Raw genomic sequence first — 13,977 nt, forward strand, 5'->3', positions numbered from 1 at the left:
TTATTAAATAAACAAGAATGCTGAAACAGTTACAAAATTTGTAAGAATCTTACTACCTTCAATCTCAAACTAAATTACAAACTATATTTATAGCGACATAAACCTAAGAAACTTCAACACGTAGATACAAAAAATACACTAATACAAAATCAAATCAATTCTCTATTAATTTACTAAATAAACGAATAAATTCCAACATAATCCACTATAGCTTTACGTAACTTTGTGTGTAGCTAGCTAGATGCATGACTTGGAATCAAATTGTAAAATGTAGGTTACAAACGTACAATACAAGTTAAGTCTCCACTTATGGTAAAAATTTATGCACAGATGCTTGATCATGTAATTTGTAAGACATATTTTACAAAAATATGAGATTTTTGTGCATTTTCATCCCACTTAACTTCCCGTGGTCTCATCCGACGTCAGAACTATTCCAATCAGTCAGTCTTCTCCTACAATCATACCCTAGAAGAAGAAATGCGATTGTGTTGAGTTCTACGGTGAACTCCAAAAGCAATGAACTTGAAGCTGAGATGCCAAATTGCCAATTTGGCAATTACGATCATCTTTCCAAGAACCCAACAGTCCAGCCCACAAACATCTCAACAGGTTGGCCTGATGCAGAGCAGAATCAGCAGATCACTGATCACCCTGACTTCCTTGCAAATTGCAATAAATTAATAATACAACTAGCATATATCTGCAACTAAAATCAGCAGATCACTGATCACCCTCACTCCCTTGCAAATTGCAATAAATGAATCTTTTAAATAGTAAAAATAATATATTAAAAAGGGAGCATGATAAGAGGCATGGGGACACTGCATTATATAAATGATTGTGTCTTTTTCTCTATTTTGTCTTTGTTATATGATATCATCATCTTACTGAATAATACTAGTCCTCCCCACTCAGTAAATTTTATATAAATTCTCTCTATCTTCTCTCTCTCTCCTACTTCTCAACTTAAAGTGACCAAACCGAAGCAAACCTAGACTCTATTTCTCTCTCTCTAGCATTTTGTTGCTGTTGTGTTTCTGTCACTTCAGTGTGCTTTCTGTTTGCTCTGTTTCTGGGTTCTTCTTTGAGAATGTATGCAGAGACTGGGCTTTTGTTCCCCTATTTACAGAATTCTCCTCAGGATTTCCAGCAGCTGGAGGAGTTCTGCAGAACCCAAAAGTCAATTGCTCCAATGGTACCCTCTCTCTCTCTCTCTCTCTCTCTCTCTCTCTCTCTCTCTCTCTACACACATGTGTATGTACTTTTTTTGTAAATTTTTATTAGTTCTGTGATTTTTGTCTTGGTTTTTCTCATAGATTTGCTTGATCTGCATTGAATTGATTGTTTCTGAGATGGGTTTTAGCTGAATTAGTGGAAAGTTTGTGAATTTGGGTTGCTCTCTTGTGATTTAGTCTATGCTCTGTCCCATTAAATCAATAACCCTCCCCCTCCGTTTGTTTCTCGAGAAAATGGGGACTATCTATGGATTCAGTATATATGAAGCTCAAAGTTCAAAACTTTGACATTTATTTATGTTTATTGGTTTAATTTTTCACCTAATTTCCTGTCTGATTGCTGAGAAAACCAGTGGGAAAATGTCCAATTTTGGGGATTCAAGTTAGGAAGTGGGAAAGAGAGAAAATTGCTAATTTCTCTGACTAATTCTTTGTAAAGTTTGAATATTTAACAATCAAACAAGTCATAAATGTTTAATTTTGGAGAGGAAAAAGATGGATTTTTCCTTCTTCTTAATTATCAATGTTTCTCCCACATTTAATCATAAACTTCAATCCAAAACACTGTTTCTGGTTCCCAACAACAACAAAAAAAACCCTATCTCACTAAGTAGCGTCGGCTGGATGAATCCCAGAATGTCGATTTTGCACCGCCTTGTTTCTCGGTTTCCAAAAAAAAAAAAAGAAAAGGAAAATAAAAATATCTTGGTCTTCTTGTTTTTTTTTCATCAGGGCATGCAATGTAACAGCTGGACTTTGCTTTATGTGCTGGATTATCTGGAAAAGTGTAAAACAGAGATACTGGTGTAATTGGAAACGTTTTCGTAGTTACGTGCTCTATTATTTTTCCTCCATTTTTCAAATGCAGTCTGAATGCTAAAGAAGGAAAACATCTTCTTTGTTTTTTTAACTTGAGTGGTAAAAATAGTTAAATCTTCGTGGAAGGGTAATATATGTGTTAAAAGAATTACTTTGCGGTAAAATTTACTGCCCAATTATTGGTGAGTGTCATAAAGTTAGAGAGGTTGCCAACTTTTCCACTTTGTTTGTTTTGGTCTATTTTTTAGGCATTGCCAATCACTTTTCATGTTTGTTTAGGTCTGAAGTCGTGTTTTCTCTTTGGCTAATGCAGAATTGCTTCTCCGAGGCTTCGATGATAGCGGATTATGACCTGGGAGGAGAATGGGATCTATTCAAGGCTCCAGAGCCTATCATCGAAGAACCGGCCATTGGCCTTGATCCCATGACACCCATGACAGCAGCCATTTCAATGATATCTTGCAGCGAAGATGTCACCTCCTCTCAAGGACTCAAGGTTGCAGACCTTGAATCACTTCAAAGTGAGCAGCTTTTGAACGATGTCTTCTATGACAAGGATATCTTAGGGAAGGACACGATGGGAGCACCGCTTTCTGAGGAACTAGATATCAAAATTCCTGTTTTGGCAGCGGATGGAAATCATATTCAGGAAAACAAACCGCTCCGTGACGTGTCGTTTCAGAAGAGTGTCAGCTCAGGATGTTTAACCTCAATGGACTGGGTGCACGGAACTTCAACGAAGCCAAGTTTTCTGGATTTTCCTGGCATGGATTTGGGTGCTTATGGGATTCGTAGAGCGTTCAGTGAAGGAGATATTAAGGTCAGATATAGTTAGCTTAGTTATTTTATGCTATATACATATGAGGTTTGAAAATATTTAAATTCTTAGGAGAATTAAAATATCACCTGTCTACACAACAACGATTCGGGTGAGAAAAGTTATGAATCAAAAGGTCATGAAATGATGAAAAGTAGACCCTGTTACTTCAATGGACATCTGACTTTGACAGCCTATGTTTCTCATACAAACAACGATTGAGTCCTTATCTCATAGCCTTTAGACAATCTATAACGAAATGAACCCCGTGCCTTCCATATCTTTCGGTCTATTAAACAATCCCATTCCTTAGAGAAGTTACCAAACGTTTTCCAGCTGTGAGATTGATGCATTTGTGCAACCGCACATCTACAAATCAGGGAGTTTTTAAGACAGATTGATAATTCATTTATTTCCAATAGATCAATAAGTAATTATTGGCTTTGTAACAAAGACTGGTGGACTGAGAAATGTTTAGACATGTCTGGCTATTTCCACAGGATGGGACTAGGTCATTGATACTGAGTTTTTATGACAGACTCTCGGTAACAGTAACACAAGCCTCATCCAGTCCTCTGTAGAGCGGCCCATAGTTATCAGCAACTGCAGCAGTGAGGAACGCAGGGAAAAGCTTTCAAGATACCGCAACAAGAAGACAAAGAGGAACTTCGGCAGGAAAATCAAGGTAAAATCCCGATCAATATTGTTTCTATGGACTCACTACTGTAACATTGAATAAATAATTGAATGGAAACATATCGGAGTGAGATATACAGTCAAAATTCCTGCATAGCTTTGTACCGAAGCAACATTTGCAGCATTGGACAAGCATTATCTGTTTCTTTTATTCTATTAATCAACGATCTTACGCACATTTCACCTTTTCCGATTGACCTTTGTGATTGTTTACTCGAGGCTGTTGAAACAGGGTTGGTTGTTCGCTTTATATGCATCGATGATTTTCAGTCCCGTTAATAGCTTTAGATTAAAAAAAGCTGCATGTCTATACTTGAGTAACTACAACAGCATCTCTTGTCGATTGAAGCACTTTATTATATACTTCCCGTTTTCTGGATTCGGCCCTTGAGCTCATACGTTACAGTAAGTAGGAAACTGATTAAATGCTTTCATTTCAGTATGCGTGCAGGAAGGCTCTTGCAGACAACCAGCCAAGGATCCGCGGAAGGTTTGCCAAGACCGAAGAATCGTATGCCAAGAGGCAAATAACCGTTGACTAATATATATAATATATGTATGAAATAATAATAATAAGAATGTAGAAATGAAGTAGCTAGGTCGAATGATGATGTAGTGGAAGAGAAGAGATCGGTAGTAGTAATCAGTTTAGGCTAGACAACCCAAAATCCTCCTCTGCCAAGTGTTTGATCTCTTATATCATCTTCTGTAATAATAAGCTCTTCTATGGACCTACGTACGTACATGGCCAAACTACGTATGGATATAAATACGGCGTATGTATGTTGAATAAGGGTGTATGTATGTTGAATAATCGGGCGGGGGAAGCAAACAGTTGTATTTGTTCATATCCTATGTAATGAAATGGCAATCTTTCTACTTTCTAGTCCCTCTCCTCCACTTCTGCAATGGTGCTTTCGCTCAACAATGGTAATTTGATCACTTTCTTGAGATGGAATGTCTATTTCAATTTATTTCATTGGTTTCAATTCAACCAATCCGACCAAATTTTGATCGGTTTCAAATCAATCCGGCCAAATTTTGATCGGTTTCAATGATTCATGCTTTTTTCCCCCTTATTTGATGGGATTATGTATAGAACCAATCCCTTATTGTCTAATTTTAGTTTTGTCTTATACACAAGTGATGAATTGTTTTGGTAGATAGAATCTTTCTTTTCAACTCATTACATTCCGAGTTTAAATAATATTTCGAACCAAAGAATAACATGACAGAAAAGCCATCTCAAAATGGGGATTGAGTGACTCAGGCTTGGCGGCTCGATTGTAGTACGAGTGTGGACATTAATTAGAGCGGCATACTTGCTCCACCTATATACACTTGAGTTCGAATCTTTCTTTCGCTCTGTGTTAAAGGTAAAATGCGGAATCAGACCTTATCAGATCTTTCTTCCGCTTGGTTTCTCCCGTACCAAAAAATCGTGAGTGGTCTGAGAAAATTTTACAAAACAACAAAAGCTTGCAGTTTGATTTGCATCTGACTCCAAATTTTGCAAGGACGATCCCGTCGTTACATTATCCTCCTAGCGCGAGGTCGGTGACAGCCGCCCATAGTTCCGCCACGTCACCACCTCATTGCTCCGACCGTCGACGTTGTCATCCTCTTGTCTTGCAACCTTCCTACCGATCACTCGTAACTAATCTCAGTTACAATTTCTCGTACATACAAATATATGCAAACTGAACAAGTACACTGTGCTGTGTGTGTTCCAACTTCCAAAAACATGGGATTGTTAGAGATGGGCCCACATCATAACATAAGCTGCTGCTGTCGAACCTTTTTGGTGTCAAAATTTGTTGAAACACCATAACCATCAAAGCTTCATGGAAGAACGAACTCGTATACGCCTGTACGGGCGGCCGACCCTTCTAAATTCTCACAAGGCGGGACTCCGAGCAGGCGTTAGCGACACAAGAATACAAAAGTCCTAATATTGTAATACACGTGGTTCTATATACAGGCATATACATGATCCGACTGTCGAACACAAGATTTTCTTTGTGCCCAATCCCTTTCTTCTTAAAATTCAACTCCAAGAACACATTGTTTGACGATTGTCTTGTGCTGGTAGGTTGGCGTTGACCTCCCAAAAAATTAGTGGTTGGTGAATCTCTACACGAAATCTCAAAAACCCATCCACCTAAAAACACAACCAATCTCAAAAAACAAACACCCACCTTCGCAACACAACCCACAACATAAAAATGTTGGGAAAAACATCCTCAACCGTCTCTCACGAGCTATCCGTCGATGCAACAAAAAATAAAAATAAAAATAAACAAACCTTATCTAAAAACACCAATTTACAAATCGAAAAATATGAAAGAAAATGTCGACTTCCATTTGGGCCTGAAAACAGAGGGAGGCCACGATGCTATTCAGTTTCAAGAACAGAGAAGTTCAACCCAACACCACCACCACCACCAAACCAAAACTTCTTAGCAAATTTTATTTTTCCTTGTACCGCAAAAACAATAATTTGAGAGAAGGCCATCTTCGCCCCTCCCTCGACAACTTCAAAGTATCATTTTTTTTTTTGGTCCTTGGCTCGGAGACAGCCTGCTAGGTCCCCACCGATTTTTCGAAACAATGTGACGACCCCTACCCGCTGAGGTCAATTTTTAGAACAGGAGTTGTACTTGTACTGGCAGGAGAACCAACATGAAAGTTTTTGTGAAGACACCCAAAAAAGAAAGGGAAAAAGAAGATACCCAAAATAACCCCACTAAAAAAAATTGGTGGGAAAATTCTTCAAGAATTTTGAAAACCCAAAAAACAAAAACAGTACCTATGCCGCCGTGCTCCGGTGACCACCATCCTGTTACCCCCCCCCCCCCCCCCCCCCCCCCCCCCCCAATTTTCAGCGCTCCAAACAAAATCCAACAGACGTCAATCAACTAAGCAAAACCATCATACTAAAGTTACAAATTGGTTCAGAACAAAACCAAGAACATAGAACTTCGATTCAATGCGACATTTGTTGTTTCGGATTTAAAGTTTCCAACTTTATTGGAACACAAGACTTTTGCGACATGTCTTTGCACTCTGCAACCAAAAATTTAAAACAAAAATTTTTGGGTTTAAAAGACTCATCCCAAAGAATGGTACTATACTACCAGATTGTCCAAGACGACTATGCTCTCTCTCTCTCTCTCTTTCTCTCTCTCTCTCATGACCTTGCCAGGAAGAATTGCGCTCTAAACACGTTAGGTGCACGTTAGCCCGTACCACTGCTCTCTCTCTCTCTCTCTCTCTCTCTCTCTCTCTCTACAATATAACGCTTTGCAAAGATAACGCCGGCCCCCCTCTCTCTCCCCTCGCTCGTTCTCTCTCTAAAAGCTTTCGCAGAAAATTAAAACAGAAAAAAATATTCAGGTATCAAATTTTATTCCCTTCCGCTGCTTAACATAATTACATTACAATTACAACAATTTTATTTTCTCTCTCCTCTCTCTCTCTCTCTCTTTGCGCTCTGAAGCAGTTGGAAAGAGACTTCCTGGATATATAGATAGATCCCTATTTCCCAATCCAACTTTTTTCTTCTCAATTTCGATCCTTTTCGTCTAATTCTCGAGCATTCTTTCTGCGCTGTTTCTCTCCCAATTTTTCTGTTTGTTTCCCGAGAAAACGATTCTGTAGCGGGTATCGTTTGAACTGCTCTGTTTTGGGGAAACCCAGTTGGGGATTAGGGTTTATAGGCGATTTGGGAATTGGGTTTTTTATGAAATCAAAAGGGTTTGTTGGATGTTAATGCTGCAGTGAAAAGATTTCACCTTTTGGGTTTATGGGATTCATCGATTCGTGGAGTTTGTGAATTTTGATTTTCTGATACAATGATTATCAAGAAGAATCTCAAATCGCAAATGCCGAGTCTGAAACGGTGCAGACTCGGAGAGTCACCGGGTGAGGACGACGATAACTCGGGCAGGAAGAAGAGGAAGACTAATGGGTATTACCTTCTCAATCTGCTCGGCGAGGTCGCCGCCGGTATTATCCCCGTCAACCTCCACGGCTTGCTCGGCTCAGTTGGGGCCGCCGGTATTATCCCCGAAGTCTCCTGCTCCCCCGAGGATGAGTCGAAATCGAAGAACAGAGAGTCAGCCGCCACAGCGAAGACGGAGGTTTCGCGGCCGCCACTGGTGAGGACGTCGCGGGGCCGAGTTCAGGTACTTCCTTCTCGGTTTAATGACTCGGTTATTGAGAATTGGAAGAAAGAAAGTAAGACAAGTGTAAGAGATTGTAGTTTAGATGAGGAGACTGAATGTAAAAAAGAGAAACCTAGCTTTAAAGCACCGAAATTTGTTAGCCAAAATGCGAAAAAGATGAGAAATGTGGATAGAATTGGATATAACAGTAAGAAGTATTTGGCTTTGTGCGAAGAAGATGAAGACGAGGAAGTTGAGGGGAGTGTGCCGTTTAAGAGTTTCGATATTAGAAAGTATTCAAGGTCACCAAGCTCACTTTCGTCAATGCGTGAGCAAATGGTTGAAGATGACAAGCGTGCAGTTGTGGAAATTGATGAAGAAGATGGTTTAGTGGGGACAGTTAAGGCTGCGAAGGAGAATGGCGAGAGGAAAGATGGGTTGTATGGACCTGAAGATTTCTATTCGGGTGATACAGTGTGGGCAATGCCAGGGAAAAATGAGCCTTTCTGGCCTGCCATTGTCATTGATCCAATGTCGCAAGCGCCCGAGCTAGTTTTGAGGGCTTGCATCCCCGATGCAGCTTGTGTGATGTTCTTTGGATACTCTGGGAATGGGAATCAACGGGTATGAATTACTTTCCATACAGAGTTCATCTGTTTTTCTGAAATTGTGATGTTTTCATGTTTGGAAGAGTGGCATTTATTATAAGATTTTGTATGATCTTGAACAGGATTATGCTTGGGTTGAACGTGGCAAGATTTTTCCCTTTATGGATTATGTGGACAGGTGTGTGTGGCTGTTGTTGTTTCGTAAACTTTTGAGTTGCGATTTGGTAACTGCTTTGTCGTTATGTAACATTTTACTTGGTATAGGTTCCAGGAGCAGCCTGAATTGAACAGTTGTGAGCCCTGTGAATTCCAGATGGCAATTGAGGAGGCATTTTTGGTGGAACAAGGATTTACAGAAAAGTTGATAGCAGATATAAATATGGCAGCAATGTATGATGATTCTCTACAGAGAGGGGTTCAAGAGGCTACCGGTTCAAATCATGATCTGGACCAGGCAAGTTCTCTCACAGCACTGTTTCCTGTCTTTTAAATTCTGTAGTTTCTAGGACACAATATTGAACATAGAATTGCTCAAACATCCAAAGATTAATTCAAATGGTTCTGTATCATCAGAACGGGGTTTGCTGATGGAAGTTTGGCTATTGCTTTGCTTAGTTATTGAGAACAGAACTGTGCTTCATTGCGGAGATATCCAGTGTTGATATACCTTAGGTTCAAAATATATCTTCTTTTTCTTATTCTCTTAACTATTGAAAGGGAAAGGTTTTCACTGCAATAGTAGACACTTTTCTTTTAGATTTCCAGTGTATTGAATTGGTTTCTTTGAGCAGGATGTATCTGGAAAGAAGAATGACATACGACCCTGTGAAGGCTGCGGCTTGTATGTTCCTTTTAAAATGATAAGGAAAATGAAGGATCCAGCTTCCGGAGGCCAATATCTTTGTAAATTGTGTGCTAGGGTTAGTATGACCTACCTTGTGTTAGGTGTTATTTATTGGTTTTAAATTCTGTTCTTCATAAAAGTAAAAGAAGGGTTTCTCTGTGTTCAGGATATTGTGCATTGTTGACAATACTTGCGTCATTCTTATTGCAGTTAGTAAAGTCGAAACATTATTGTGGGATATGCAAGAAGATTTGGAATCATTCAGACAGTGGAAGTTGGGTGAGGAAACCTACAAACTACCTTGGATTGTGATTATCCGTCCTATCTTTAGAGTGCAGTTCCTTGTCAATTTATTCTTATATATTTCCTTTGTGAGTAGGTCCGATGTGATGGTTGTAAAGTGTGGGTGCATGCAGAATGTGACAAAATCTCCAGCAACCATTTTAAGGTCCGTCTAATATACTAAATACCTAAATTCGTTGTTTTTCTCTTTCATAATGAGTTTGAAGAGATTCTAGACTTCCCTGACGATGTTATTTCCTTTTTGAAGAATTTGGGAGGCACTGACTACTACTGCCCAACTTGCAAAGTCAAGTTTAATTTTGAATTATCAGATTCTGAAAAGGGACAAGCAAATGTAAAGTAAGTCTATTTGACTTTTAATTTTATGAATGAGTTGGTTCTTTTTTTAACCGACTTTTCCCTAATGATTATAGAGTTTTTGGTGCAGATGGAGTAAAAATAATGGTCAGTTGGCGCTGCCTAACAAGGTTACTGTTCTTTGCAACAGCGTGGAAGGCATTTATTTTCCAAGTCTTCACTCGTAAGAATAAGAATGAATGGTTTTTGTTTTTGGTTAGGACTTTTAGTTGGTATTAGTCTTGCTGGTTAAATTCATGTTACTTAATCGTTACATTTTTCATTTTCATATGGAAGTCAATTTGATGTTTACTTTGGTTTGACATCTGAAAATATTTTATTCGTACATTTTCCTTCTTATGTTTCAGTGTTGTGTGCAAGTGTGGCTTCTGTGGGGCAGAAAAGCAAGCACTTAGTTTATGGGAGCGACACACAGGTTCCAAATCGAGAGATTGGAGGACTACTGTCAGAGTGAAAGGTTCCTTACTGCCACTGGAACAATGGGTACTATTCATTGAGATTCATGTTTTACTCCCCACCGTTCAATATTATGCCTTTGCCCTCTCAATTTGGGACACATACTCAAAATGCAATTTCACTTGACTTTGCAGATGCTGCAGTTAGCAGAGTATCATGAAAATGCTCTCGTGTCTTCTAAGCCTCCTAAGCGGCCTTCTATTAAAGAACGAAAGCAGAAGTTGCTTACTTTTTTGCAAGGTATATTTGTTTTCTATGTTTGTGCATATAATTTTACATTTGATGTAAATTAACTGGATCTCTCTGGTTGCTATGACAGAAAAGTATGAACCTGTTCATGCCAAGTGGACAACAGAACGATGCGCTGTATGTAGATGGGTTGAAGATTGGGACTACAACAAAATCATCATCTGCAACAGGTATGATCAATAGGGTTCATTAGTTTTCATTGTCAAATCCTGATGTCGGAGGGCCAACTGTTCGATGCCCCTTAGAGACTCCATAGATTATAAAGGCATGAAAATCTGGCTAATGTCTAATGTTTCTTTTCAATCAGATGTCAGATAGCCGTCCATCAAGAATGCTATGGAGCAAGAAATGTTCGGGATTTTACTTCTTGGGTCTGCAAAGCATGTGAAACGCCCGAAGTCAAGCGAGAATGTTGCCTCTGTCCTGTAAAAGGCAAGTTTCTAGCTAGAGTAGATTTGTTGAGTCGTGCTCTGTCATTTCACTAAGTTTCATTTAGCTATCATGATCTCATGTCTTTGTTCTGATTGTGCTTATGCACTTTTTCCCTGCAGGAGGTGCTTTAAAGCCAACTGATATTGACGCATTGTGGGTTCATATTACATGTGCTTGGTTCAGACCCGAAGTCTCTTTTGCGAGTGATGAAAAGATGGAGCCTGCTCTTGGGATCTTGAGTATTCCATCAAATTCTTTTGTGAAGGTGGGTTCTTTGTTCTTGTATGTTGTTTTTTGGCTATTCCATTTCTTACCAGTGATAATGTTTATGATATATGACATCTAATCACATGATTGACATTGTTCTCTCAAAGACTTATATTCTTAAATGTAACAAACAAGGTAATGTAAAAAAGTGACACCTAACCCTTCATATCTACAATTAGTGAATAAAGAATTGAATTGTACGATAACTTTGACATAGTGGATCTAGAAATGTTCCAGGATGCATCGTGTCATTGATTGTGATTCTAGTTCTTTTAATTTTGTCTTACAGAATGAACCCTGAAATATTTAGCTGATCCAATCTGAGTTTTAATTTTTGTTCGCATCTGCTTCAGATTTGCGTTATCTGTAAGCAAATTCATGGTTCATGTATGCAATGTTGCAAGTGTTCCACTTATTACCATGCAATGTGTGCCTCACGGGCAGGTTATCGGATGGAGGTGAGTTTCTCATTGCTCTTTGTTTGTTCTCATTATACTCGTATTTATTAGTTTGTGGCGCCTTCTCATTGTGAATCAGATTACCATATATCTGGTGATATGTGATTGCATTTGTTTGTGCATTCTTAATAAGCAGTTGCACAGTTTGGAGAAAAATGGAAAGCAGACCACAAAAATGGTTTCTTACTGTGCTTATCACAGGTTTGGGTTCTCATATTGTCTTATGTCCTTTTGCTTCCAAATTGTTGGTTTTCTTGTACATATGTAAGTTCCTAACTCTTTTGTTTTTCATTTTTCGTGCAGGGCTCCAAATCCAGATACTGTTTTAATCATACAGACTCCTCTAGGGGTGTTTTCAGCGAAAAGCCTTCTCCAAAATAAGAAGACTGGTTCAAGGTTAATTTCATCTAATAGAACAAAGCTTGAAGAGGTTTTGACGGTTGAAACTACGGAGTCTGAGCCAGAGCCAGAGCCATTATCTGCTGCAAGGTGCCGGGTATACAAAAGATTGAAAAATAACAAGGTATTCTACCTTGATGCGTAGTTGCCTCTACCATAAACATTATAGTGATCATCAATTGACATAAACAGTTAGATTGTTGAATTAGTTTGATCTGTAATTAGCCTCACGATTATTATTTTTCCTCTGATTCTAGAGAACCGAAGAAGAAATCGTTGCCCACCAAGTGAAGGGACCTTCCCATCATCCCTTGGAAGCAATTCGAAGTTTGAACACATTCAGAGTAATTTTTTTACCTTTCAGAATTTGATGGAATAGATAGTCTTTTTTATGCCTTTTTATATGGGATGTAAAATAAATGAACCTCGAACTGACATTTTTTTTTCAATAGGTAGTAGAGGATCCTCCGACCTTTTCATCTTTTAGAGAACGGCTATACCATTTACAGGCAAGGATCTTTCTCATTTCCCATTCGATATTCAATGTTCATTTTCTTACTGTATGTATATGAATGCAGAGAACCGAACACGATCGTGTTTGCTTTGGTAGATCTGGGATACATGGATGGGGTCTCTTTGCACGTAGAGACATACAAGAAGGAGAAATGGTATGAAATTTGAACATTGTCTATCGTTAAGATTACCAGCTTTTGTATCTTGAGAAATTAATCCATTTTGTTGAAAACAGAATGTACTAAGAAGTGTGCGTCTGTTCCAGGTTCTTGAATATCGGGGTGAACAGGTGAGACGTAGCGTTGCAGATCTTAGGGAGGCACGGTATAGATCAGAAGGCAAAGACTGTTATGTGAGTTAAATTCTTTTCAAGTGGTTTAAACAATTACCTTCAAGTCGGCTCTAGTTGTCTCTGGAGCCATGTGATTCCCAAGTTCTGCTGTTTCCAGCTAGAATTTCAGCTCTTAAATTCTTTGTGCTCCTTTTTCTTTACATTTTTGCTTCTTTTCTCATTGCTCATGTTTACTCTGCAGTTGTTTAAGATCAGTGAAGAAGTGGTGGTAGATGCCACTGATAAAGGCAATATAGCACGCCTGATCAACCATTCGGTAAGTCATTGTGATGATTGTTAGGGTGCTGTCCTTATGTGATTCGCTCCTCTACTGTTCTTCAATAGATTCATTCGTGTACTTGTTGCCAGCTTGTTTCTGTTGTCACTGTCACTCGTCTTTACTGGTTTAATATTATTGCCTATCTTTACTACAGTGCATGCCGAATTGCTACGCGAGGATCATGAGTGTGGGTGATGAAGAAAGCCGGATTGTACTTATTGCAAAGGCTGATGTAACTTGCGGCGATGAACTAACGTATGTCTCTCCATTTCTCTTTCTCACCATCTCTCAGTTCTTTACGAGGAAGCTATTTAGCTTAACACTGCTGCATATTCCGTTGTTGACTCTCGCAGGTACGATTACTTGTTCGATCCCAACGAGCCTGACGAATTAAAAGTTCCATGTCTATGTAAAGCTCCCAACTGTCGCAAATTCATGAATTAGTAGGATGATGATGGAGATATACGCACTCACTTGCTCGGCCATTGTTTGTCCGCAAGGAACAACAACTAACCCCCCCCTCCATATACCAAATTTGTAATTTTGCCAAGGATAAAAAAAGAGCAGAAAAAAGGAATATTGTATTTTTATTTTCTTTGGACAAACTTCTAAGCTTAATAAAAGCTAATAGTTTTTGCCGGCTTTTCGGTTTGGGGTAATTTGTGTATATTTCTGTCTATTACCCCCGAATTCTAATCGAACATCGTAGTTTCTTCGTTAGCGATGATATCAGGATAGCGATTT

The 13,977-nt window shown here is 38.9% G+C and overlaps 2 protein-coding genes across 3 annotated transcripts; both read left to right on the top strand.

Annotated features, from left to right (window-relative positions):
* Window positions 1–707: 707 nt before the first annotated feature.
* Window positions 708–4,449, top strand: LOC137735627 (uncharacterized). Of its 2 annotated transcripts, none has more exons than XM_068475074.2 (4): window positions 708–1,198; window positions 2,371–2,877; window positions 3,413–3,559; window positions 4,011–4,449. In XM_068475074.2, exons 1-4 carry the CDS (start codon window positions 1,094–1,096, stop codon window positions 4,110–4,112), a joined length of 861 nt encoding a protein of 286 aa, XP_068331175.1. In that variant the 5' UTR covers window positions 708–1,093; the 3' UTR covers window positions 4,113–4,449. The 2 variants fall into 2 exon arrangements, 1 of the variants encoding a protein (XP_068331175.1); XR_011068669.2 differs by having other exon boundaries at window positions 950–1,198; window positions 3,375–3,559; window positions 4,011–4,149.
* A 2,161-nt stretch (window positions 4,450–6,610) lies between these two features.
* LOC137735629 (histone-lysine N-methyltransferase ATX4-like) lies at window positions 6,611–13,892 on the top strand. Its single transcript, XM_068475076.2, has 23 exons — window positions 6,611–8,360; window positions 8,467–8,522; window positions 8,609–8,798; window positions 9,136–9,264; window positions 9,399–9,467; window positions 9,568–9,636; window positions 9,739–9,830; window positions 9,919–10,011; window positions 10,196–10,331; window positions 10,439–10,544; window positions 10,624–10,723; window positions 10,861–10,985; window positions 11,105–11,250; window positions 11,606–11,710; window positions 11,847–11,911; window positions 12,014–12,233; window positions 12,367–12,453; window positions 12,562–12,618; window positions 12,688–12,777; window positions 12,888–12,974; window positions 13,156–13,230; window positions 13,388–13,488; window positions 13,587–13,892. The coding sequence occupies exons 1-23, from the start codon at window positions 7,425–7,427 to the stop codon at window positions 13,675–13,677; spliced, it is 3,225 nt and encodes a 1,074-aa protein (XP_068331177.2). The 5' UTR covers window positions 6,611–7,424; the 3' UTR covers window positions 13,678–13,892.
* Window positions 13,893–13,977: the final 85 nt, after the last annotated feature.

This window comes from Pyrus communis, chromosome 7, assembly GCF_041283825.1.
Source record: "Pyrus communis isolate YQ-2024b chromosome 7, ASM4128382v1, whole genome shotgun sequence".
Taxonomy (NCBI): Eukaryota; Viridiplantae; Streptophyta; class Magnoliopsida; order Rosales; family Rosaceae; genus Pyrus; species Pyrus communis.

Coding starts and splice junctions, on each gene's coding strand:
- LOC137735627 (XM_068475074.2), top strand. CDS start 1,094: ATGTATGCAGAGACTGGGCTTTTGTTCCCCTATTTACAGAATTCTCCT. Junction 1,199..2,370: donor AAAAGTCAATTGCTCCAATG/GTACCCTCTCTC, acceptor TGGCTAATGCAG/AATTGCTTCTCCGAGGCTTC. Junction 2,878..3,412: donor TCAGTGAAGGAGATATTAAG/GTCAGATATAGT, acceptor TTTTTATGACAG/ACTCTCGGTAACAGTAACAC.
- LOC137735629 (XM_068475076.2), top strand. CDS start 7,425: ATGATTATCAAGAAGAATCTCAAATCGCAAATGCCGAGTCTGAAACGG. Junction 9,468..9,567: donor ATTCAGACAGTGGAAGTTGG/GTGAGGAAACCT, acceptor CTTTGTGAGTAG/GTCCGATGTGATGGTTGTAA. Junction 11,251..11,605: donor CATCAAATTCTTTTGTGAAG/GTGGGTTCTTTG, acceptor CATCTGCTTCAG/ATTTGCGTTATCTGTAAGCA.